This window comes from Sylvia atricapilla, unplaced genomic scaffold (assembly GCF_009819655.1).
Source record: "Sylvia atricapilla isolate bSylAtr1 unplaced genomic scaffold, bSylAtr1.pri scaffold_66_arrow_ctg1, whole genome shotgun sequence".
In the NCBI taxonomy this organism is placed as follows: domain Eukaryota; kingdom Metazoa; phylum Chordata; class Aves; order Passeriformes; family Sylviidae; genus Sylvia; species Sylvia atricapilla.
In genome coordinates, this window is record NW_027077153.1 from 167,756 (window position 1) to 194,724 (window position 26,969).

Below are 26,969 nucleotides of genomic sequence, written 5' to 3' on the forward strand. Positions count from 1 at the left end.
CTTTCCTTTACCTGCCCTTCTGGCTGCAAGTTTCTTTGTATTGCCCACCCCTGTTCCCATCCCTGTTGGCCCCACTGCCCATTGCAGTTCCTGAGTTGGCACCATGGGAACATCCTTTGGGGAGCAGGATCATCCTCCAAGTGCTTCAGGAATTGTCTGCAGGCTCCTGCAGTGCCTGGTGCTGCTCCGTTGCCAGAGGAACCACAGCCCAGGGGGGCACATCTGGGCTGCTGTGTCTAGCTGTGGGGCTCCCTGTTCTGGGCCATGAGGAGGAGCTGCAGAGGCTCTGCAGGACTGACAGGATGGCCTTTGGGGCTGTGAGGAGAAGCTGAGGGACCTGGGCTGCTGCACCTTCTGAAGAGGAGGCCCAGGCCTCATCCTGCAACTGCTGCAGGTGATTTCAGAGAATCACAGAATCAGCAAGGTTAGAAAAGACATCAGAGATCAGCAAGTCCAACCTGTGCCCTGACACTGCCTTGTCTCCCCTGAGCCTCCTCTTCTCCAGGATAAACAACCCCAGCTCCCTCAGCAACACCTCACAGGACTTGTGTTCCAGACCCCTCCCCAGCGTTGTTGTCCTTCTCAGGACATGTTCCAGCTCCTCCATGTCTTTTGTAAATTGGGGGGCCCAGAACTTGACACAGCACTCGAGGTGCTGCCCAACCAGAGCTGAGCACAGGAGAAGAATCACTGCCCTGCTCCTGCTGGCCACACAGTTCCTGAGCCAGGCCAGGTGCCATTGGCCTTCTTGGCCACCTGGGCACACTGCTGCCTCATGTCCAGCCTGCTGTCCATCAGTCCCCCAGGTCCCTTTCTGCCTGCCTGCCCTCCAGCCACGGTGTCCCCAGCCTGTGTCTGCAGGGGTGGTTGTGGCCAAAGTGCAGCACCCCTCACTTGGACTTGTTAAACCTCACATTGGTTGATTTGGGCCCTGGATCCTGTCCAGGGCCCTGTGCAGAGCCCTCCTGCCCTCCAGCACATCCACACTCACACCCAGCTTGGTGGCATCTGCAGTTTGTTAATGGTGGACTCGATCCCCTCCACCAGATCGTCCATGAAGATATTAAACAGGACAGGACCCAACACACATCCCTGGGGGACACAAGCAGGGACTGGACACCAGCTGGATGCAGCACCATCCCCAGCACACTCTGGGACCAGGCTCCAGTCAGTTCTTCATTCTTCCTCCAAAGAGGGAACCTGCCCAAGCCGTGGCCTGCAGCTTTTCCAGGCAATGCTGTGCTTCACGGTGTCAAAGGCTTTGCTGGAGTCCAGGTAGACACATCCACAGCCTTTCCCACATCCACCAGGTGGGTCACCTGGCTATGAAAGATTGGTCAGGCAGGACCTGCCCCTCCTAAACCCACACTGGCTGGGTCTGATCCACACAGGGATCCCTGTGATGGCACCCAAGGGGATCTGTTCCATTCCCTTGTCAGGCACCCAGGTCAGGCTGACAGGCCTGGAGTTCCCCAGATCCTCCTGCCAGCCCTTCATGGGGATGGGCTCACATTGGCACCTCTAGTCCTCTGGGAGCTCCCCAGTGAGCCAGGACTGATGAGAAATGATGGAGAGCAGCTGGGGGAGATCATCCCCCAGCTCCCTCATCCCCCTAGGATGGATCTCCTCTGATCTCATACACCTGAAGGCATCTGAGTGGCTCAGCAGGTCACCAAGTGCTTCCTCCTGGATTACAGGGGCTGTTCTGCTCCCTGTCCCCATTCACCAGCTCAGGAGGCCACTTGTCCTGAGGACAACCTGTCTTAATGTTGAAAATAGAAGCAAAGAATGTGTTCAGTACCTCAGCCTTCTTCTCATCTTTAGTTGCTCTATTCCTCCCTGCATTCAATAAAGAGTGGAGTTGTCCTTGGCCATCCTTTTGCCATTGATGTATTTTTAAAAAACATTTTTATTATTCATCACGTAAGTGGCTAGATTTAGTTTTAGTTGGGCTTTCACATCTGTAATTTTCTTTCTCAGGATCTAATGATATCCTTAGACCTCTCCCGAGCAGCCTTCCCCTCTTTCCAAAGCTGGTGCACACTCTTTTTTGCCCTGAGTTCCTGCAAAAGCTCCCTGCCCTTCCAGGCCAGTCATTCTACTTGTCAGCTCATCATAGGCACAGCCCTGTGTCTTCAAGATTTCTTTCTTGAAGTACATCAGTCCTTCTTGGACCCCTTTGTTGAAGGGCTCCTTCCCTTCAAACAATCAGTATCCAATTCAGTAGTCTCCCAATCAACACCCTGAACAGGCCCAAGTCTGCCCTCTGGAAGTCCAGTGTAGAAGTTCTGTTGATGCCCCCTCCTTGTGAAACTGAATATTGAAAACTCGATTATTCCATGGTCACTGTAGCCCAGATGGCCCCAAGCACCATATCCCCCAGCAGCCCTTCTCTCTTTGTGAACAGCAGCAGACAGAGTTTTCTTGGGAGTGGGAAGAGAAAGAAGCCTCCCCAAAGTGCAGCTTGGAAGGTCCAGCCTGGAGCTGAGGACAAAGGACAGCCCCTGCCAGGGCAGAATTTTGGTGCAGGAGGTGTCCCAGCGTGAGGCTGGGCCATGTCCTGGCTCTGTGTGCCAGGACCCGGCAGCGCTGGGTGCAGGGAGCCCAGGGAGGGCACAGCAATGCTGGGCTGACAAATGCTGGGGGGACAGCGAGATGGGCATGTGCAGCCGGCCAGGGCACAGCAGCAGCACGCCCAGGGAGCACAGCCTGCAGGACACATGGCCAAGGGCTGGGCAGGGCTGGCAGGGCCACAGGCACCCAGGCCTTTGTCCCCTGGGCTCTGCCAGCGCCTCGGGAGGCCCCACTGAAGGAACTTTCCTTCCAGGGGCTGCACTTGGCTCCTCCCTGGCCCCTCCCTGAGCAGGCTGGCAGGGCTGGCAGCTTGATGCCATTTGTCCTTGCTGCCATCCCAGTGCCCCAGCAAGAGCCCCGAGTCCCCCGGGAGGGACAGGCCCTGCTGTCCCAGGGCTGGGCTCAGGGCTTGGCCTTTCTGCTCCCTCCAGCCAGCCCAGGCCTGGCTCAGCATTGCAGTGCCCTGCTCACAGCCTCGGGCTCCCTGCACTCCTGGCCTCAAGGATCTGCTCACACCAGTCCCTGGGGAGCCTTTGGCACTCCCTGCCCTCAGTGGGGCCCAGGGATGCTCCAAGGGACTTGGGCTTTTGCTTCTGACTCCTTGAGCAGCTTCTTCCACCTTCTCTCAGTGCCTGGGGCTCCTGGACTCAGCCCCAAATCCAGCGTGGGGCTCATGAATATACAGAAATTTTTTGAGCATTTTCTCAGACAGGGTAAAGGGACCAGTTTGGGCTCCATGGTGACATTTCTGGGGCACATTAGGAGAAGGGAATTTGGAGAGACTTGAGGGTCTGGAGGACACCTGGGGGAGCCGGGGGAGCACTTGAAGGGGCACTTTGGGATTCTGTCGGACAATTCGGGGTCCATGGGAGCACTTGGGGGTCCAGGGGGGCACTTGGAGGTCAGGGAGGGGAATCTGGGCACCCTTCGGGGTACGGGTGGGCACTTGGATGGCTCTGAGGAGGCTCACTGGGGCGCGGGGAATGATGGGAGTTGTAGGCGCGGGTATAGCACGGGTTAACGGGGCCACAGAGCATCACGGGAGTTGGAAGCGGAGCTCCAATGGCTCTGGGTGGGGCGCGGGGCATGATGGGAGGTGGAGTCACTGCTGGAACAGCGCTCTCTGTACACCGCGGAGCATGCTGGGAGCTGTAGTCCCGGAAGCGGCTCGCACGGGGTTTCGGAGGTCCGGGAAGGCACTTGGGGAACACTTTGGCGTCCAAGCCGCGACTTGAGGTCCTCAGGGGGAACGTACACGGTTCGGAAGCACTTGGGGGGGACTGGGGGAGCTAGAACCGGGTGCTTTAGGGCGCGAGGCACAGCAGGAGTTTTCGGAGCGGGACTGTGTTAGGCGGAGCTCTGAGGCCACAGGGGATGATTGGAGATGGATTCCCAGAAGTGGCTTTAACGGGCATCTGTGGGGTTGGGATCATTCAGGGAATTCAGTGGCGCTTTTGGGGGCTTCTGAATGGACGCTGAAGGGACACTTAGGGACGCTGGTGGGTCTGGGGGACACTTAAAAGACACACGCGGGGTGGATACCAGGGTTCATTAAAGGGTGGTTCATGACAGGCATTGTAGTCCAAACTGCAATGGGGCTCAATTGGGCCGTGGGGCATGACGGGAGTTGTAGGCAAAAAGGAAACATGGCATTGACACCAGGCACGGCCCCGAGGTCCCGGTTTCCTGGAGCTGATTGGCTGCGGGCGGTGATGGGCTGGAGCCTCAGCCAATAGGAGTGTCCAGAGATGGGAACAGCCCATTCTGCCCCTCCAGTCCTTCCCTGTACAGCCCAGCTCATCACCAGTACAGCCCAGTGGTGCACCAGTACCCCTTCAGTCCCCCCCTTTACATTCCATTTCATCACCAGTACAGCCCAGTCCCTCCCAATACTTCATTCCCATTCCCTTCCAGTTCCCCCCAGTATCTTCCATAGCACGCCCCAGTATCCCCCAGTCTTCCCCACGGTGTTCCCATTGTCCCCAGTTTGTCCCACTATCCCCTGTATCACTCCCAGTATGTCCCAGTGTCTCCCACATTGTTCCCAGTGCTCCCCACTATGTCCCAGTCCTCCCCAGTGTTTCCAAGGACACTTGAACTGCTCACAGTTGCTGTGGCACCCAAAACCAGCTGTGGGCTCCATGCAGTGTCCATGGTCACAGCCCCTTGCAGTGGCCCAGGGCAGGTTGGGATGATGGTCCACCCTCACAGCTGGCCCAGGGCAGGACTGGAGAGGTTTTGGTGGCACCTTGGGCTGGCACACACTGGAGGAGTGTGTCTGTTTTCAGTGGGGAAAACTCGGAGATTTACATTGCTTCATAAAACAGAAAACCCTTTTTTAGCTTAGTGCAGGCAGCTGTCCAAGCAAAGCAGGTCCCAGGTGAGTGAGGACAGACAGGATGGGCTTGGGGAATGGGGAGCAAGGTTGTCCACACTGGCTCAGACCTCAAGGCACAGCTTCTCTGACCAGGCCAGATCTCCTGAGGAGAGGCCCTGGATCAATATCAATCACAGAATGCTGCAATCACCTCTGCTCTAAAGAGAACAGGAACAAAACTTTAAACAGCCTTTCTAACAGGAATGTGTATTTCTTAGCAGCTCTTTGAAATCTTTCTCCATAACTGCAGTAGAAAATCTTCCTGATGAAGTGCACCAGAGCAGAGGGAAATCAAGGCACAGCCATGGTTTGACAGGACTTGCTTGATCCCAATGAGCCCGTGGTGCATTTGGTGCTGAGCCCTCAGGGCCTGTGAGGAGATTGCACAAACCTTTCCAGGAGTCCAAGTCAGAGGAACTAACCTAAAGTGTCTCAAACTGTTCCTGGTTCCCACTGAGATCCATCCCCAACACAGGCTCCTCATGGACTCCTTGGAGGAGAGAACTGGAGGCCAGGATTGCCCAAAACCCCCTCAGAGACTCAGTGTGGAAAGGAAAACCCAAAGTACCTTAAAAACCCTTGAGTATGTCAAAGCATTAATGAGCCCCACCAAGAGTCAGTACAGAGCCTCTCTAGGGACTTATTAAAGCAGATAACTGGAGGCCATGACTGCACAAAGCTCTCAGAGAGGATTCAGTGTCAAAAAGTAATACTTTACTGACTCTCGAGTACTTTGAGGCATTAATGAGCCTTCCTGAGTGTTGTTACTGACAAAAAATGTCAAAGGACTAATTAAAGCAGTTAATTGGAGGCTGTGGCTTCACAAACCCCTCAGAGACTCCCAGGCAAAAGCAAAAGCCAAAGTCCTTTGAAGAACCTGCAGTCCCTGGGAGCATTGAGGAGCCCCCAGGGCCATTCCTGACCAGGGCTCCCCAGGGACTGGTCCCAGCAGATCCCTGAGGCCGCTGGGATGTGGGGGATGCTGAGGGCAGGACAAGGGGGTGACAGTGCCCAGCCATGCTGGGGCTGTGCCAGGAGACCCCAGGGTCTCAGGACAAGGTGTCCCCTCCCAGCCCTTGGGGGCACAGACCCTGCTGTGCCCCAGGGCACCAAGGCTTTGCTTCCCCTGGGCACTGCCAGCCCTGCCAGGGCCCTTGGCCATGTCCAGCACAGCTTGTCCTGCACTGTCCCACAGCTGCTGCTGTGTCCCTGCAGGCTGCACACTCCCATCTCGCTGCCCCCTGCCTCTGCCCTGCATTTCCCTTTCTCTTCTCCCCGATATCCTGGCCTGGAACATGTGAGAATGGTCCAAAGCTGCACCAGGGACGGTGTCCTGGAGTGACTATGATGCCTCTGTATCCCAAGTCGTCTGTTCTGTGTGTGCTGTAGGTTGTGTTCTGTATCTTTAAGAGTGTTTCTGAGGGTGAGCAGGGAAAGAAGACACGCACAGTTTGTTTTGACAAATGTTCACTCCTCCGCATTCTTCTCTTTTTCTTCCTCGGGACTGTGTGTTCGTCGAGTACATGAAGAGCAGCCAGGGAGAGGTTTTTTTCCTTTGGTAAAGAAGCTTCCTGGACTTTTTTTTTTTTTTTTTTTTCTTTTTCTTGGGATTGTTTAAATCTGCTCTGGACTGAAAAACCAGAGAAGGACCAGGATCTGATACCCGTGGCCCACCGGGGCCTGGACCTTGGTATTTTCCTGCACCAAAGGGACTGGGACTGATCAGAGACTGAGAGAGCGGAGCTAACTCCTGGCAAGGACTTCCTCAGTTTTGCCACTTCTCTTCGGAGCAGCTAGAGGTTTTATTGTTTAATTTTTTTTCATTCCTCATGCTCGTGGGCATTTTGTTTGTTAAATAAATAGTTTTTTCCACCTTTCTCTTAGGAAAGTTTTCCCCAGACTGGCTGGGGGGAGGGGCCGTTTGAGTTTGCTCCCCAGAGGAACCCCATTTACTTCCAAATTTGCCCTAAACCAGGACAGATGGTTTAGACTGCACAGGAGAAAGTGTTTCTTTACTGAGAGGGTGGTCAGACACTGAACAGGCTCCCTGGAGAGGTGGCTGATGCCCCAAGCCTGTCAGTGTTGAAGAGACATTTGGACAGTGCCCTTAATGACTGTTTGAACTTTCGGTCAGCCCTGGAGGGGTCGGGCAGTGGGACCAGACCATCATTCTGCCCTGAACTGCAGATCATTCCCAACGGGACTATCCTGGTCCAGTCTGTCCCATTCCATGGTCACACCTGTCCATGGATCGCTGCAGCAGCTGTGCTCAGACACTCGTGTGCTCGGCAGCTTCCCCTGGATTCCAGTCTCAGCAGCTGAGGCATTTGGACATCTGAGCCCCGAGACCACAGCCCCATTGCAGGTGCTGGTGCAGAGCAGACACACCCCACAGCCCCACACCCTTCAGTCCAGTCCCTGCGGTCACTCCGTGGCTGGCACCATTGGCAGAGGGGCTGTTTGGTGCCCTCCTCCAGCTGCTGCCCTCACAGCACCGGGCTCTGTGCTCAGGCAGAACAGGGATTTGCTCACATAGGAGGTAGAATTGAAGTTTCCTGAGAACACAGGACAGACTGCTGTGGTGAGGGTCCTCCCCTCACTTCCCCCGTGTCCTGTGCTATCCAAAACTGCTCTTCCCCTCCATCCCATAACATGTCCTACACACTGTGGCAGCAATCCCCTTAGTCCAAATGGTGACCTGCTCTCAGTGACTTTGGGGTGTTGGAAATGAGCCGCGGGAGACGAGTCTCATGCTATCATGATCAACAAGTCTCAGTTTATTGCTTCCAAAGTTATCATATTTATGCAGACAGTAATTAGCTCATGCATATTGCAAAACTACAGCTCATTATTGGTTACTTTCTATGACGCATATAGCATTTGTGTTTTAGCCTTGCTGTTGCAAATTTCTTCGCTTTATGTATCTTTCTGCATACTATGTATTTTCAACATCCCTGTTGCATGCGTTCTCAGGGGTAATGTATACTTGCCACCAGTCACGTAGCTGCTAGCTGCACTATATCGTGGCCTTTGCTAAGCAGCCATTCTTCTGAGAAACTCTCCACACTTCCCCCATTTTCTTTTTGCACTAGTAGAGCAGTGTTCCATTTGTCAGTGATCATCTTCATCAACGCATTCTGCAGGCACTTAAAAAAGGCAAGGTAACAATAGCAATACTACAAAAAATCACAATAGCCACTGTAATCAAATGTTGTAACAAAGAAGTTAGCCACGGTCCTAATCCCAACCCCTTCAGCCAATTATCAAGTCCAAAGCCATTGTCTTGTTGCAAATGTGTGGTTAACGTTCGTAGGGTTTGTATTTGTGCAAGTATAGAGCTAGAGTGATCCGATAGGTTCATACAACACATCCCTTCAAATTCCTCACAGCCATGGCCCTGTGCCAACAATAAAAAATCGATTGCAGCTCTGTTTTGGAGCATAGCATGTCTTACAGAGTCTACATCCATCAATAATTGAGATAATGCTGTTGAGGTAGCATTTGTCTGTTTTGCTAGCCAACAGCCCAATCTATTTAGTGTAGACAGTGCATGTGCCGTACCAATTGATGAAAGAAGGGATCCCATTATTCTTTCTCCTGTCGACCAAAAATTTACCTTATCATTACAGTTTGATGCAAAAGCATGTACCATTTTCCTCACTCTGTGATGCCATTTGTGTATTTGAAGAATCATGGAAGTGTTTGGTGTAAGCAGTGTTAAGAGGCCCAAAGTACATGGTCCTCCCAATAATTTAGAGGGAATTCTGGCCCAAGCTCGATCACCACAGATGAGGAATACCCCGTAAGGTAATGCTATGGGACTATTAGATGATCTCGATATTTTGGTACTTGTATAGTTACACCATTGAGTGTCATTCCTGTATATTAACAATGTAGAGTTGACATTTATCGGGTGTAATAAATTGACACCTGATCTCCATGGTCCGGCACGGTACACACTTGTCCAATTGAAATATATACACCAATCTGCCTTCAAGGATCCCAATATCTCAATTTCCTGAGGCTCTAAAGGGGCTGCAGGGAAGAAGGATATCACTTTGTCCCATTGATCAGCATAAGATTTTGTGTTATTCAGCTGACAAATTGGCACTGATGGACAGGGCAGTTCATCCAAGGGCACTCCTACCAAACAAGTAGAAAATGAGTTACCTGGTGAGGACAGTGCCAAACATATGGCCTCTTGTCCTGTTTTGTTTGCCAAGGTCACCCAAATGTTTTCTTTTGGCTGTGGGGGTATCCAAAAGGCACTAGTGAGACTACAATATTGTAATATCATAATAAGCAGTATCAGGTTACCCAGTGTGATTTTCATTGTTGCTCCTTCTCTTACTCCTTTGCTTATGCCTCTTGGCTGCCAATTGACTAAATTTATGGCAAAGGCGCTCCCAATCCTCAGGTTCCACCATCCACTGTCGAGGGATTTTACAGGTGTTACCACACTGCTTTTGCAACACTTGGGACTTACTAAGGGCCTTAGTTCTCTCTATCAAATGACTAAGTTCCCAATGAGCATATGCCAAGGCTTGTTGCTCTGGGCTTTCAAATAACTGGACTGCTGCAGCAAACGGTAACCCAGTACTCAATTTAAGTGCTCGTCAAGCAGTGTTACGTCTCCATTGCTCTCTACACACAGCACACCATTTCTGCCCAACAGTCTCTCTTTGGTGAATCCACTGCCTCTGATTACACCCCCCGCAATATATTAGCAACCAAGCACAATGACCTTGTTGCAAACAGTTCAAGCACGCATGACAATCTAGCTCTCGAATATGTTAGCCAAGCAAGCAAGCAAGTAATCCAGTTGATCCGGTGTCTGCACTTCCACCAAGGCTGGGCTAAAAATGGTTTGCAAAAAGGGTCAATGTGGCTGGATCAGCAGCTTCAGATGCAGCTCTATGTTCCTGACAGTCTCCACTTTGCAGTGGCTTTTCTGGCTTGACTCATCCGCTCGATGAGCCACAGCAGCTGGAACTTAAGATGCCCCAAAAATGCAAAGGTAGTTCAATACGAACAATGTTTTAGACAATATTTCCTGCACATCCGAGATATCCTTAAATTTTTCCAAATATCTCTTGATAGTGCCATTAGCCCGTTCCACTATTGCTTGCCCTAGTGGATTGTGGGGTATTCCCGTCAAATGTTTAATTCCCATTGACCAAAAAATCTCTGAACTCTCTGACCAATATAGGAGGGCCCATTATCTGTTTTTATCTGCTTACACACTCCCATTACAGCAAAGCAGCTAGTTAAGTGTCTGACCACATGAAGTCCCTTTTCGCCTGGTTGGGCAGTCGCCCAAACAAAGTTACTGTATGTGTCGATAGTGACATGCACATATTTGAAACGACCAAAGCTAGCCACATGAGTAACATCCATTTGCCAGAGGTCGTTAACCACTGTTCCCCTAGGGTCGACCCCTATACCTAAACCCAAACCATTGTTATGATTAGCACAAACAGGGCAACTCCTAACAATAGATATTGCATCTGCTTGTGAAATGTGGAATTGTTTTTGTAAACCCTTGGCATTTTGATGAAACATGGAGTGAGCCTCTCTGGCTAGGGCAAACTGAGATAAAGGTACTGTAAGCGCAGTAGACACTAGCCTATCCACCCTTTGGTTTCCCTCTCCCAGGCCAACATCCCATCTGTGGCTTCTGATATGAATAACAGAATAGGGCTTAGTTCTGTTTCTCAGGGCCTGCCTCAATTGTAGAAACATTTCATACAACCGCCTGTTCTGAACCGCCTTAATGGTAGCATCCTCAATTCTTGACACAACTCCTACCACATAAAGCGAATCAGATACCACATTTAGAGGCTCATCTATGTGAGCCACTGCCCACACAACAGCTAAAAGTTCCAAGGTTTGTAAACTGTCCTCGGGCATTGCTTCCAATATCTGTTGATGTCACTCTTCTTCTTTCTTCCAAACTACGGCCGCTTTGCGACTCTTTTTTCCTGCATCAGTGAAGGCCATTATGGCATTGAGAATCGGCTTTTCTTCCCTCAAGGGTCTGCTGATCCAACTCCATTCTCCAATCCACTGCAACACGTTGGGAGCAAGTGGTCCCATCTCTATTTGAGCTCCCGAGGCCAGCAAGGCCTCTGCCAGATCATTTGAATTTAAGAGGTACCAGTCCAGTGTAGCCTTTTCCATGGGCAAACAAATCATTGCCGGTTCAAGTCCATTAATCTCCAGTATGCGCATACGCCCCTTCTTGATTAGCACTGCCAAGTTTTCAATTTTTGTGGTTATTGTTTTACATTTCTGAAGAGGCGACGAAATCCATTCCAGTACTCTCTCCCCCGTTTTCTTTTGATGCTGAGTAATTGTGCCTAACAGATGCCTGCCAGCAGTCCAGGTAGTAAAATTCAAGGGCAGCTCAGGGTCCATGCGTGATACAAAACTTTTCAAAATACAGTCCATAATACGTTGCAAAGTGTCCTGCAGGCTCTCAGTAATAGTCACGGGGGTGCAGGGGTCAGTACCCTTCAACAAAGGAAGCAAGTCCTCCAATAAGTTGTTAGGAATGTCTGTAACAGGTTTCAACCACTGGAGGTCACCCAAGAGCTTTTGAGCCTCATGTAGGGTGGTGACCTTAGTAGCAACTGTCAATTTCTGTGGTGTAATCCTCTGCTCGGTAATTGTCCATCCCAGATACTTCCAAGGTGCGGTTTTTTGTATTTTTTCAGGGGCAATAATAAGGGAAAATTCTGCTAATGTCTTTCCAATATCTTCCACTTGTGCATCTGCAAACGGCGTCTCCTGAGCAAATAGAATATCATCCATATAGTGGTAGATGATGGTTCCGGGCATCCTTCGCCTCAGTGGTTGTAGTGCAGTGTCCACATAAAGCTGACATATGGTGGGCGAATTACGCATGCCTTGCGGCAATACAGTCCATTCAAATCTCTTATCTGGTTCCCCTTGATTGATTGCTGGCAAGGTAAAGGCAAACCATTTAGTGTCCTTAGGGTGCAAAGCAATTGTAAAAAAGCAATCCTTTAAATCAATGACAAGAATGGGCCAATTTTCTGGAAGCATAGAGGGGTTAGGGAGCCCTGGTTGAAGTGCTCCCATGGGCTCCATTTGACTATTGACAGCTCTTAGATCATGTATCAACCTATATTTCCCAGATTTTTTTTTTTACCACGAAAATTGGAGTATTGCAGGAGCTAACAGACAGCTTTAAATGTCCTTGTTCATATTGTTCCTGAACTAACTGATGAGCTTGATGGAGACTTTCCCATTTTAGCTTAACCATTACAGGATCCTCAGTGGTCCAGGTAAGTGGTAGCGGGAAAGTCCAAGCAATGGCAGCTATCCTAAAGGGTGTTCATTGGTAAGAACAAGACCCAGTTGAGACAAAACGTCCCGGCCAATCAAACATGATACCGTGGGAGGAAGCAGAGCAATAGAAAATGATGTTGCAGCCTGTTTACCGTCTATTTCCACCCTAAGCATAGGCGTACGGCTCGCCAGTGTCATTCTACCACCCCCTGTCACTGTGGTAGTAGAGGGCTGCACTGGCCAGTGTGGGGGCCACTCCCCAGGGGTAATAATGGAGGTATCTGCACCTGTATCCAACAGTCCTGTCAGAGTAATACTCGGATCCTGAAAATACAGCCGACATGGCCTCTTTGGGCGATTTGACAAATCAATGGTGAGCAGGGTTAATCCTCCAGTCGAGCCAAAGCCTCCCTGTTCTCTGGGCTCCTGCTTTAAGGGTGTCACTCCCCTTGTCATTTGTGGGAGCGGTATTAATTGAGCTAATCGTTGCCCCTTGGATATCTTTACGGGCAGATAGGGGGTGTAAACTATGATCATAATTTCCCCTGTATAGTCCAAGTCTATTACGCCTGGTATTACAAATAGTCCAGATATGCTTGCAGATGATGGGCCTAGAAGTAATCCCCCAATTGATTGTCCATTTATTAAAATAGGTCCAAACAGTCCCGTGGGAATTTTCTGTGGTTGATTAGTCACGATGGTGACGTCTACTGAGGCTGCCACGTCCAGGCCGAGGCTCCCCCTGGTGGCTGGTCGTAGTTGTTGCTGGTGGGTCCTGTTGGCACTGCAGTTGCAACTTGTGTCCCCACGCAGCCGCTGCTCGCGCTGTTCTTTGAGTTTCCCGACCTCCGGAGACAAGCTTTAGCGTTGTGTGTATTGGATTGGCATTTTCCACACCAAACTCCTGTTGCCATACACTCGCGGCGGATATGTCCAAAGGTTCCGCAGCGAAAGCATTTCACACGGCCATCGTTGGTAGCACGAGGGCAGGGGCTGGCCCCAGCTGCCGCTTGGAGGGGTGCAAGAGCTGCTAGGACCTGGGTCTGTGCGGCTTTTGACTGCTCCTGTAATGCTTTCGCCTGTTCTTGTAGCCCTTCCCCTATCTTTTGCAAGGCACTCACTAAAAAGACCTGAGACCCTGATGGGAGGGATGCAGCCTTTTCCAATAAATCTGGTACTGACCAATCCCCAGGCATGGTATTAATAAGGTTTCAAGTTGACAAGTTACCATTCTGTAACACACACTGTTTTAATAGGGCCCCTTGCATGTATTCGGGTACGCTAGCCTTCATTATAGCTTCCATTACTTTATCCACAAAAGTTCCTAATGCTTCCTCCCTTCCTTGTTTTATCCGCATGTAAATGAGTGTACCTCCTGGAGTCTTAACCTTATCCATAGCCCTTTGTGCCACAGCCATTACTTCTCGCCATTTGTCCGGCCCTAACAGTGCCTGTGCCTCTGTTCGTGTGTATGCCCCTAGACCCATTAGCTCATCAATAGTTATCCCTTGCAGCAGATCTCCCAGACCTCGTCGTACTGCAACAGACATCATAGCTTCCTGCTGCCAATGGGCATTAAACAGCAGCAGCTGATGGGGGGTATAAATTAATCTGGCTAGGCCCCTAATTTCAGAAGGGAGCATTACATGGGTGTTAAACAGATAATCAATCATTTGCTTAACTGGTTCACTAGTAACTCCATAACTCCCGACCGTAGCACGCAACTGAGCTAGTATCTTCTAATCCAGCGATGTAATAGCCGCTTGTAACCCTCCCAGTGCAATGGGAGTATAAACAACTGGAAAAGCTAGGTTCTCGTTTGCCACCTTCACCAGATCACTATCTCCGTCCTCTATCCCCTGTTTAGCCAACATAGTCCACAGCTCACGCCTCTCCCTAGCCACGGCCTCCGCAAAGTCAGACCCAGCCCCCGAGACAGGCTCAGGGCTCTCGAGGCAGACGGCCGTTTGTGGGGGGGGCTGACAAGGAACTGACCCTTCAGGTTTATTAGCCGTGTCATACGACTCCTCACAGGGGGGTGCAGATGGTACTGAAGCCAGCAAATTAACAGTTGTAAAAACAGGGGGGTGTTGGAGTCCAGGACATCCCCTTGGATGGCCTGGGACCTGAGGAAAGGAGTTTGAGCCCTGGACAGGGGGGTTTGGAGACGGTCGAGGGGGCTCGGAGACCTTGGCACAGAGCCCGGGAAAACACTGGGTTTGATTTTGGTCCATGGGAAAAGCTTTCAACATTGCAGAAGTAATTACAGACTTCCAGGATGTGAAAATTGTAGTTTAGCAGAGTAGATGATGTAGAATTCAATAGTTTTAGAATTTTTAGAATAGAAGTAAATGGGGACAAGATGGTGGAATTTGGGTGGTACCTTATGTACTTCTCCTTCTTCCTCGTCCTCCATTTTTTGGGGTGGTGATGGCACAAAGTAGTTAGAGTGGATTGGACTGAAGTAGAATGTCACTTCTGGTGTGGGCACTGGGCATTGGCACAAAATAGTAAATAACTAGTACATAATTATCTTTATAAATGTTAGGGGACATCCCATCTGTGGGGCAGTCGCCTCGTGTCCCAGCTGCTGTCCAGACCTCGGCTGGGAGCAGAGAAAATTTTGAGATACCAAATAATAAGCAACACGAGAAACCTGAAAACAAACCTTGAGGACTCTGCTTTTTTACACGGATGCGACTCAGGGCTTTTTAGAGGGCCAAGGACTTTAAACCACCTAAAGCTCGGGTGAGGAAACCCCCCCGACAGGGGGTTTGGAGCACTAGCATTCCAGGGCAAACCGTAATCCTGATTCCTTTCCTGTGCAGCTTGCACCTCCTTAGCCGCCCTTTTTTCTGCCTGACTCATCAACAATTCATTTTGCACCACTTTCCACAATTTACTCATCTTTTTAGCAGGTTTATCATCATCTAATACTAATTCCCAGAGTTTATCCCCAAAGCGTCTCCACTCCCCCAGGTCATGAACAGTGTGAGGATTAGTAAAAAACCCATAAGAAGTGGCATACTGCAGGAGGGAGGGGAGCTATTTGTCTAAATCTATTCCCTTAATCTCCCTTTTCCTCAAAAAGGCTGTGAATAAATCATATGCCGCTTGCCTGTCCATACTCATGTCAGCGCTGTTGCAGCCTCTCCAAGCTTCGGCGGCACGTATCGGCTGAGCCCACCTCTGTGGTCACTTGGGACGTGGAGCTTCCTTTTTTAATGCTCTTTTCGTCGTCCTTCTAGCGGCAGGACCCGAACCCAACGCAGCCTCCAACCGTGGTAGTGCGTCCTCCCCCGTTTTCTTTTGAAGGCGAAGAAGAGAGGGACATAATCGGGGTCACCATTTGTTGGAAAGAGCTGCGGGAGACGAGTCTCATGCTATCATGATCAACGAGTCTCATGCTATCATGGTCAACAAGTCTCAGTTTATTGCTTCCAAAGTTACCATATTTATACAGACAGTAATTAGCTCATGCATATTGCAAAAATACAGCTCATTATTGGTTATACTTTCTCTGACGCATATAGCTTTTGTGGTTAGCCTTGCAGTTGCAACTTCCTTCGCTTTATGTATCTTTCTGCATACTATGTATTTTCAACATCCCTGTTGTTAACTAACATCTGTGCTCAAGGGCAATATATACTTGCCACCAGTCATGTAGCTGATGGCTACACTTTGACCAGTCTGATTTTATCGTGGCCCTTGCTACGCAGCCATTCCTCTGACAAACTCTCCACACTGGGGGTCTCAGAGATGAAGAAGGATAGTCTTCCTCGGAGATGAACTTCTGACTTTGCTGTCTTGTGCATGCCCACTAATCCTCTGGTCATATTTCAAGCTTTGAAGCCAGGGTTATCTAGTCCTTGGTGCTTGAGGTGCCTGCCAGTTTCAATGTCCGTGGTAATCCTGCCTTCCTGTCTTTTATCCTTATCAGACACCTGCGCTCTACCCCCTGCTGTTACACACCATTTGAATGCCTATCCTTTAATTTGTATTTGAGTTTTAATATCCTCTAGTTTCTAACCCCATATTTCACGTGTGCAGCCACAGCAAATGTCCATCAGCCAATTCCTCCTGCTGGCACTGGTAGACAGGCGGCAGCTGCAGCTCCTGCACTTCTGCCTCTTCCTGGGCATCTCCCTGGCTGCCCTCCTGGGCAACTGCCAGGGAAAAGAAGGGAAAAGGAGGCTCCCTGTGTGCCCTGCTCCCCTGTCCCTGAGGTGCTGAGAGCTCTGCAGCCGCTGCTGCCATCCCATCTGCCCAGGCCAGCACAACAGCCCCAGCCTTGGGGCCCTCCAGAGCTGCTCCTGCTCCAGGCCCAGGGCCCATCCCAAAGCTGGGGCAGCCACAAAGCTGTGCCCATTTCTGTTCATTCCTGCTCTGGTGAGGATGGATCCTCAGCCCCTTGGACATTGCTGATGAATTTTATTACTCCAGAGGCCTCTTCTTTCTTCAGCTCTTTCATTCAGGAATTCATTGAGAAAATCTCATACATATTTGTTCGAAACACCTGAAAAAGAAAAGCTTCTGGGAATAATTTTACTGTTTTTCTATGGTCAATTATACAGATTTCAGAACTTTATTCAGTGTAGATATAGTACATTGAAAACAATGCAGAGAGAACTGTTTTTTCCTGTGAAGTTTTGGTTTTTTTCCTGTTTCTAGATTGATATCAGCAATGTCCAATTGATATTGACCCCCAGAATTTGCCAATGCAGCTTGAACAGATGTGAAAATCAAGACCCTTCATAGCTGACAATCAGACTTTCTCCCACTCCCTCCCGACCATGTTGCTCATCCAACCCCTGGCACTCCTATGGATCAGGAACAGTGTGGCCAGCAGGAGCAGGGCCTTCCCCTGTGCTCAGCACTGGTTGGGCAGCACCTCGAGTGCTGTGTCCAGTTCTGGGCCCCCCCAGTTTAGGAAGGACATGGAGAGGCTGGAGCACGTCCAGAGAAGGGAAACAAGGCTGGTGAGGGTTCTGGAACACAAGTCCTGTGAGGAGTGGCTGAGGGAGCTGGGGTTGTTTCTCCTGGAGAAGAGACCTCATCAGAAGAGACCAGGAGACCTCATCCCTCTACAACTCTCTGACAGGAGGGTGCAGCCAGGTGGGGGTTGGACTCTTTTCCCAGGGAACAGTGACAGAACAAGAGCACACAGCCTTAAACTGCGCCAGGTCACATTTAGGCTTGATATTTGGAAAAATTCTTCACAGAAAGCGTGATTGGACATTGGAATGGGCATCCCAAGCAAGGTGGGTGAGTCACTGTCCCTAGAAGTGTTTAGGAAAGACTATATGTGGCACTCAGTGCCATGGTCTGGGTGACAAGGTGGTGTTCGATCACAAGTTGGACTTGATGCTCTCCAAGATCATTCCCAGCCTGGCTGATTCTCTGATGATGGTGTCCCTACAGGGCCCTGGAGAGGCAAGGGACCATTGTGACACTGCAGGGCCTGGTGGCACTAACAGGACCATGGTGACACTGTGTGTGACATGGCGCCATAGAGCCAAGGGGCCATTGTGACATTGTGGGGATAAATGGAAGCAAGGAGTCCATGGTGACAGTCTGGGTCCTGGTGGAACCACAGAGGCCACTCCGACCCTGTGGGGCCTTGTTGAACCCAGGGGCCACTGTGCCACTGTGGAACCAAGGAGACCCTTGTGAGCCCCTGGGGCCCAATGAAATCAAAGAGCCATTGTCCCATCGCAGGGACTCTTGGAACTGAGGGAACAATTGTGACACCATGGTGCCCCATGGAACCAAGGGTCCCTGGTGACACTGCAAGATCTTGTGTAAACCAGGGCTCCTCTGTGACACTGCAGCACCAAGGAATTCATGGTGGCCCTCTGAGGCCTCATGGAACCAAGAGGCCACTGTGACGGTCCAGGGCCTTGTGGAACCATGCAGAGCACTGGGACAGAGCAAGACTTGTGTCATGATGGGGCCATTGTGACCCAGCCCTTTGATGTGGCCCAGCCCTGCCCATGGAACCAAGGGGCCAGTGTTGCTCCTCAGGGACTCATGGAATGAGGGAAACCTGTTTGACAACGTGGTGCCCCTTAGAACCAAGTGGCTGTGGTGACACAGTGGAAGCAAGGAGACCATTGCTGCACTGCCATACCTCATGGAACCAAGGATCCCTTGTGACACTGCAGGGCCTTGGGTGACCAGGGCACCACTGTGACACTGTGGAGCCCAAGGATCCAAAGGACTTTGTGACAACAAAGGGTCCCATGGAGCCGAGGGGACATTGTGACATTGGCAGGCCCCATAGAATCATGGAGACAATTGTTACACTCTACGGCCTCATGGAACTGTGGTGACACCAAATTGCTGGGAAGTGTTGATCTGCTGGAGGGCAGGAGGGCTCTGCACAGGGCCCTGTACAGGCTGGATCCAGGGCCCAAATCCAACAATGTGAGGTTTAACAAGTCCAAGTGCCGGGTGCTGCACTTTGGCCACAACAATCCCTGCAGTGCTACAGGCTGGGGACAGAGTGGCTGGACAGCCATCAGGCAGAAAGGGACCTGCAAGGACTGATGGACAACAGACTGGACATAAGCCAGCAGTGTGCCCAGGTGGGCAAGAAGGCCAATGACTCCTTGCCTGGATCAGGAATGGTGTGGCCAGCAGGAGCAGGGCAGTGATTCTTCCTCTGTGCTCATCACTGGTTGGCAGCACCTCAGTGCTGTGTCAAGTTCTGGGCCCCCCAATTTACAAAGACATGGAGGAGCTGGAGAGTGTCCAGAGAAGGGCAACAGGGCTGGTGAGGGGTCTGGAACACAAGTCTGGTGAGCAGTGGCTGAGGGAGCTTAGAATGTTTATCCTGGAGGAGGCAAAGCGGAGACAAAGTGATGTCAGGGCACAGATTAGGACTTGATGATGTCCAAGGTCTTTTCCAACCTTGCTGATTCTGTGACTTCTCTGAAATCACCCTTGCAGCAGTTGCAGGATGAGGCCTGGGCCTCCTCTGCAGAAGGTGCAGCAGCCCAGGTCCCTCAGCTTCTCCTCACAGCCCCAAAGCCCATCCTGTCAGTCCTGCAGAGCCTCTGCAGCTCCTCCTCATGGCCCAGAGCAGGGAGCCCCACAGCCAGACACAGCAGCCCAGATGTGCCCCCCTGGGCTGTGGTTCCTCTGGCAAGGAGCAGCACCAGGTACTGCAGGAGCCTGCAGACAATTCCTGAGGCATTTGGAGGATGATCCTGCTCCCCAAGGGACGTACCCATGGTGCCAGCTCAAAGACCAAAATGAGGAGTGAGGCCAGAGAGGAAAGAGCCAACAGAGATGGGCTGTTTGCAGGGGAGGGAACAGGAGTGGGCTATAGGAAGAAATTTGTTCCAGGAAGAGTTAAGAAAGTGAACATGAAGCCAAGGAAATGCTATGAGCAGTTTGGAGGCGGCTGCCAAGTAGCCCTGGCTCTAAACAAGAATGTCTGCAGTGGCACAGGAAACTCATAGCTGATGGGAACAAACTCTCTGGCTGACTTCAGAGGCCACGACAAAGCTGAGTGGTTTCCCTCCTGTCCCCCAGCCATTCCTGGCCCCAGGGGCTGATGGCATTTGTGCTCCCTCAGGTTCATCTCCCCACACCAACACCATGGGGGTGCTCAGGCCTGCTCTGGGCAGTGCAAACAGGGGCTCCTGAGCCAGTGCTGCCATGTCTGTGCCTGCAAGGATGGGGTCCCTTTGTGAGCTGGGGGAGAGGCCAGGGCTGCAGAGAGGGGATGTTGTTGGCAGGTGCATGAGGATGCTCTGGGACGCTGCCCTGGGGTGTCCAGGGCAGTGGGGATGGATCAGGCCCTGCTCTACTGCTCCTTGCCATCTCCCCCAGGGACCTTGCAGAGCCCCAGCCATGCTGTTTGCCCCCAGCCTGCCCACGGCCAGCCTGGGGCTGCTCACGGGCCTTTTCTGTGCTGGGCATTGGCCTGGGAGTGTTCTGGAGAGAGCCTGGGCAAGGAGGCTGGAGCCCCCAGGCCCTGCCCTGAGGCGTCAGCGCTGCCCCAGCAGTGCCCATGGCCTGTCCCTGCTGCAGCCCCGGCACTGCCACCCCCAGCCCTGTGCCCGGCCCCGAGAGCACTCAGGCCCTACAGCAACACCAGGGCCAGGAGGGCAGCGGGGCAGGGCCACGGGAGCAGCACTGCCAACACCAAGGGCTGCTGCTCCTGGCCACAGCTGCTGTGCCAGCCCTGATCTGCCCCCAGCTCTGCACACAGACATTGCTGCTGCATCTGCAGAGAAGGGAACAAAAGGAGCATCTCTGCACAAAACTTGGCTGGGAGATCCTTGACTTCCTGTAAAGCCAACAAGAGCACAGCCCCTCATTGACACAGTCTGTGGCCACAGGGAAGGTGAAGAGAAACAAAATGAGAAATGGCACTGTCCCAAGGTGAGTATGATGCTTCTATCCCCAGTCGTCTGTTCTGTGTGAGCTGTGTGTTCTGTGCCTTTAAGACTGGTTCTGAGAGTGAAGCAGAGAAAGAAGAAGCACGGTGTTTGTTTTGAAAAGCAGTGTTCACTCCTCTGCAGTTTTATTTCCTTCCTCAGGACTGTGTGTGTGTTCGTCAGATGCACAAACAGCTGTGAGAGAGAGGGCTATTTTTTTTTTCCTTTTAGTTAGTCTAGCTAGCTGAGGTAAAGAAGCTTCCAGTACTGTTTTTATTTTTTTTTTCTTGAGATTGTTTAAATCTGCTTTGGACTGAAAAACCCAGAGGATCACCGAGATCTTGTGCCCATGGCCCACCAGGACCTGGACCTTGGCATTTTCCAGCACCAAATGGACTGAGGCTGATAAGAGACTGAGAGAGCTGAGCTAACTCCTGGCAAAGATTTTTAGTTTTGTCATCTCTCTTCGGAGCACTGAGAAGTTTTATCGTTTCATTTCATATTATTCATTCTTTGTGCTTGTGGGCATTTTGTTTGTCAAATAAATAGTTTTTTTCCACTTTTCTCTCAGAAAGTTCTTTTCCCAGACTGGCTGGGAGGAAGGACCATTATGGTTTTCTCTCCAGAACAATCCCATTCAGAATTTTCCTCCCAAGTTTGTCCTAAACCATGACAATACGTTTTTATTGTTGTCCAATGTGGGGTGCGAGAGTTTGGAAAAAACTTGTAATAATTATTGATTTCATTTCAGTTGTACTTTGTGTAGGATTAAATAGCCAGGTTGCTCCTTGAATTCCTTATGACTCTTAAAATAGAATCCTTTCTGTTTCTGTTCCCTTGGGTTTTTTTAGGTTTTTATAACTCTCTAGTCCCTAAGTGTGTTTTCTTATTCAAAAATAGCTCCAATGTTGTCCCTAACACATAGCTTTTACACTAGAAATGCACAAATTAGAATTGTGATTTTTTTGAGCTCAGTGATCATAATTTATAAAAAGTTTATACAAGTCCTGGAGTTTGTGCCAAGTATGTTTAGTTTATAGTTTCTTCATCCTACTCTGTGTCCTAGTTCCAGTAGCATGTTTTAGAGATTTATAATTAATTACACTCAGTTTGTTACAGGAAAAATTTTAAAAAGACCTTTCACTCTTTCCTGTCCCTCTTATCTTTTGAATCAATTACCCCACTTTTGGGGGATGTTCAGTATTCACTAAATATTAAAAAAAAAATCACCTTCCTAGTATTTCAAGTAGTGAGCTTCCTCTATATAGTTTGCAACTTCTCTAGAGTGAAGTCTAAAATTTCCAGAGGGGCTGATAAAACTCCTGACCCAAACGTAGACCCAGAAGTTGGCCCAGGTATGGAAAATAAAACTAGTGCGGAGAATGGGAAGGTATGGGCCAAACCCTAAAAGAATTTTCTGACCCTATCACCGAAAATTTTCCATGTAAACACATTCAGAACCCAAGTGAAAAAAAAAAAAAAACAACAAAACAAAACAAAAAAACCAAATAACAACAACAACAACAAGAAAAGAAAAAAAAAACTGAAGAAAAGTACCAGAATTAAAAAGAAATTATTAGAATAAACTGAATCCTAGCATATGCTTATCACACAGTGCTAAATACAGCAAAGCAGCAGAGAGAGGCAGGGGGCAGGGAGATAAATCAGCAGCTACCCCAGTCCCTCAGACAGCAGCTGAACCAGACAGGAAGCCTGAATCAGCAGCTAAACCAGACAGTAAACCTCAGTCAACAGCTACACCAGATAGGGAGCCTAAGACAGCTGCTGAACCAGACAATAAGCCTAAATCAGCAGCTAAAGCAGACAGTGAGTCTAAGACACTGGCAGTGCCCCAGCAAAGAAGGGCACATACAAAACAAATCAACCAGTAAACAATAATGCAAGTAAAAATCACTCAATGCCTCCCAACAACACCCAATCAGAAGCCCAACCAACTAAGCCCCAATCACACCCAAACCAACCAACACCTAATCAAATGCCAAACCAACTGACACCTGAGCAGAAGCTGACCAAACTAACACGAAATCATAAGCACAACCGACTACCACAACATCAGGAGCTCAACCAACCAACATAAAATCAAAAGCACAACCACCTGGCACAAAATCAAAACCCACTTTTAAGTCCTTTTTCCTGAAGGACCTTCAAAGCCTAAAAAAAGTTACACTTGATGGCCAGGTGAATCTATAATTAGTTAGTTAGTCCATTTTTTAAATGCTGCAAGCAAAGCTACAATGCTAGACAGCACATAAAATCCCTGTCACATAATCCAGTTACCGACCAAAAAATAACCAGGGAGGCTACCTCTTGCAATCTCTGGGAACGAGTCCTAAATAGTGTAGCACAAAAATATCTGTGTGCAGACAATCTCTATATACAGCAAACCCAATAAAAACCATAAAACAAATGCTGCTGTACCAGACATGTTAAAACTCCAATAGAAACTCAAGTCCAAAACAGCAAAGTAGTATGACACTATTAACATTGCCAATGCATTTTTCTCTATTCCTCTGGCAGCAAAATGTAGGCCTCAGTTTCCCTTCATGTAAAGGGGTGTGCAGTACACTTAAAACCAACTGCCCCAAAAATAAAAGCACAGTCCTACCATCTACCAGAAACTGATCCAAACTGCACTAAAAAAACCCCCACAAAACTCCAAAACATCTGCAGTGTATTAATAATATCATTATATAAAAAACCACTGCAGCTAAGTATTTGAAAGAAATTCATCCAGATTCTCTTAAATACTAGTTTTGCTATCAAAAAAATCCAAAGTTAAATATCCTACTCAAAAAATCCACTTTCTAAAAATTCAGTAAAAAAATGGACAGTGTCAAATTCCCACTAATGTCATCAACAAAATCACAGCAATGTCTCCACCAATTAACAAAAAACGCCCACAAGCTTTCCTAAGCACCATAAGCTTTTAAAAAATACACATTCCTAAGTACAACCAAATTGTAAACCCTCTCTACCTGGTTACCCACAAAAAAACCCACTTTCCAATAAAACCCTTAACAGCAACCCACCTTTGCCCAAAGCAAACAAAAACTTGCTCACACCACAGCCCTTAGCCCAATCAAAACAAACCCAAATGTAAAAAACATACTCTACTCAGCAGCCGGGAGCCAGAGTCTGCCCTAAGACCTTGAACAAAAAATGCCTGGGGAGGCTCAAAGCCAGCCACTAAAATTCTGAAGTCAAAACTACAAAAAGTCTAAAATCAACCACACTCCAACAGGGAGGGGAATTTTAGCAGCCTATAAAAACATCCAAACTGCTTCAAAAATAATGAACACTAAAGCACAATTCCTCCTAGCACCACAACTACCAGTGCTAAAGTAAATATTTAAAGGGACAGTTCCCTCTACCCACCATACCACCAATGCCACAAAATACATGTCTCATGACATGTATTAACAAAATCACCCTGAAATTTAAAAAAAAAAAAAAAAAAACCAAAACAGAAACAAATAGCACATACTAAAAAAACACCTCCATACAACCAACTACCAGCAAACAAACCACACTATGCTCTTTTCACTGACAATTCCTTTCACATCATAAAAATAAACCAAAAGTAAAAACAGTTTTATAAAATCCCACACAACAAATTGCACAAGCTACTAAAAGAAAAAATAAAATCAAGCCGACTTGCTTAACTCAAAGCTGTTTAATTTACCTTAAACTCTAACAATAAAAGAAGCCAAAGCTCTACCTCTATACTAATTCCTAAACAGTAGCCAATACTCTGTAAAAGTAGAAAAACCCGACTAGGAGCATAAAAAAAAAAAAAATTAAACTGGTGATCAATAAAAAAAACATTGATTACAAAATAAAAACCTACCTCTAAAAGTACACCATATAAATACCCATATCCCCAAAAATAAAACTAATAAAAAACACCAAAATAAAAAATAAATCAAACTATAAAAATAAAAATATTAAAACCAAATTTGAATTTGCAAAAAGAAAAAAAAGTTATTCCAAACTCAATAAACTCATTATGACTCAACTCTTTAAAGCAGAAGTACCATCTATAAATAAACACAAAACAAAAATCAAATTATACATTATACATAGTGCAAAAAACACCCCCACAACGTTTACCTCAAAAAAATCAAATTGTTCATTAAAAACCATTTGTAAGTACCACTTTTATTGAATTTCATTACCATTATCTGTATATAAATGCATATTGTATATGTATTGTATGCATATGCATAATGCATATGTATTGTATGCTTATATAATGTATGTGTTTGTAAAATTAGAATTCAACTAGTTTTAGTAAGTTAGCAATAACATAATAAAGTGTAGAATGTCCTAAAGTGACTCTAATACTTGTATCCCCAATCACCCAATCATCTCTTCTGTATGTACCGTATATTCTGGACCTTAAAAAATAATTAAAAAAAAAAAAAAAAGAAGCATGCAGTTTGTTTTACAAAAAACTGTTCACTCTGCATTTTTTTTTCTTCCTCAAAACTATGTATGTTTATCAAATGCACAAACAACAGTAAAAAAAAAAAAAAGTGGATATTTCCTTTTAATCAGTCTAGCTAAGTAAAACAAAAAAGCATCCTGGACTAGTTTTGTTTTGTGTTTTTTTGTTGTTGTTGTTGTTGGTGTTTTTTTTTGTTTTTTTGGTTTTTTGTTTTTGGTTTTTTTTTTTTTTCATTTTTCTTAAAATTATTTAAATCTGATCAAAACCACAAAACAAAAAAACCCCACAAAATCTTACACCTGTGGCCCACGGGACGTGAATTTAACATTTTCCAGTGCCAAAAAAATTTAAAAAATTAAACTAACTCAAAGCAAAACCTCAGTTTTGCCATCTCTCTTCAAAACAGCAAAAAAAATTATTATTTAATTTCATATTATTAATTCCTTATGTTTTTATACATTTTGTTTATCAAATGAGTAGTTTTCTCCATTTTTCTCAAAAAAAATTCTTTTGCTAGAGCAAGAAGAAAAAAACCCAACATTAAAGTTTTCTCTCCAAAATAAAACCATTAACAAAATTCCTCAAAAATTTACCCTAACCAAAGCAGGCACAAACAACAACATTTCTTTGTGGACAAGATTAAAAATATAAACCACAGAAAAAACCCCACGACGAGACCAACAAGAAGTATCAAAGATGACTTTTATTACAAGTGATTTGCAGAAATTAGCCAGCAGTTTAATGTGCCTGACACCATCCAGTGATCAGTGTCCACAGGGCAGCCTTGAGCTCCTGGTTCCTCAGGCTGTAGATGAGGGGGTTCAGGGCTGGAGGCACCACCGAGTACAGAACTGACACTGTCATATCCAGGGATGGGGAGGAGATGGAGGGGGGCTTCAGGTAGGCAAAAGTACCAGTGCTGAGGAACAGGGAGAGCACGGCCAGGTGAGGGAGGCAGGTGGAAAAGGCTTTGTGCCATCCCTGCTCAGAGGGGATCCTCAACACAGCCCTGAAGATCTGCACATAGGAGAAAACAATGAACACAAAACAGCCAAGTGCTAAACAGGCACTAACAGCAAGAAGCCCCAGTTCCCTGAAGTAGGAGTGTGAGCAGGAGAGCTTGAGGATGTGTGGGATTTCACAGAAGAACTGGCCCAGGGCATTGCCATGGCATAGGGGCAGAGAAAATGTATTGGCTGTGTGCAGCAGTGAATAGAGAAAGGCACTGGCCCAGGCAGCTGCTGCCATGTGGGCACAAGCTCTGCTGCCCAGGAGGGTCCCGTAGTGCAGGGGTTTGCAGATGGACACGTAGCGGTCGTAGCACATGATGGTCAGGAGGGAAAACTCTGCTGAGCTGAAGAACATGAAGAAAAAGAGCTGAGCAGCACATCCTGCATAGGAGATGTTCCTGGTGTCCCAGAGGGAATTGTGCATGGCTTTGGGGACAGTGGTGAGGATGGAGCCCAGGTCGGTGAGGGCCAGGTTGAGCAGGAAGAAGAACATGGGGCTGTGCAGGTGGTGGACACAGGCCACGGCAGCGATGATGAGGCCGTTGCCCAGGAGGGCAGCCAGGGAGATGCCCAGGAAGAGGCAGAAGTGCAGGAGCTGCAGCTGCCGCCTGTCTGCCAGTGCCAGCAGGAGGAAGTGGCTGATGGAGCTGCTGTTGGACATTTCTTCACTCTGGGCATGGTGGACTGTTAAAAGAAAACAGTGAGAAGCTGGGAGAGATTTCCTTGAGTCAATCCTGTGCAATTTTATCAGGAATCCCCTGAAAACTACTTCACTTCCTCTGGGGGAACTTCACTGCAACCTTCCTTTTCAGTTCACGTTTTTGTTGGTGAGTTAC

General features: G+C 48.4%; 2 protein-coding genes across 3 annotated transcripts in view; both read right to left on the minus strand.

Moving 5' to 3' along the window:
- The window catches only part of LOC136374973 (olfactory receptor 14A16-like), a 184,574-nt gene that overhangs the window by 134,682 nt on the left and 22,923 nt on the right, over window positions 1-26,969 (minus strand). Inside the window, exon 2 of one of the 2 annotated variants that reach the window (XM_066340331.1) lies at window positions 25,340-25,422. The exons of the other annotated variant lie outside the window; for it this stretch is intronic. The gene's annotated coding sequence lies outside the window, so the exon portion shown is untranslated. Of the gene's footprint in view, window positions 1-25,339; window positions 25,423-26,969 lie in introns of those variants that run through there. 2 annotated transcript variants of the gene reach the window in all.
- LOC136374974 (olfactory receptor 14I1-like) lies at window positions 25,657-26,910 on the minus strand. Its single transcript, XM_066340332.1, has one exon. It carries the CDS (start codon window positions 26,792-26,794, stop codon window positions 25,862-25,864), a length of 933 nt encoding a protein of 310 aa, XP_066196429.1. The 5' UTR covers window positions 26,795-26,910; the 3' UTR covers window positions 25,657-25,861.

Bases quoted from the DNA above. Each gene is read 5' to 3' on its own strand.
- LOC136374974 (XM_066340332.1), bottom strand. From the start codon at position 26,794: ATGTCCAACAGCAGCTCCATCAGCCACTTCCTCCTGCTGGCACTGGCA.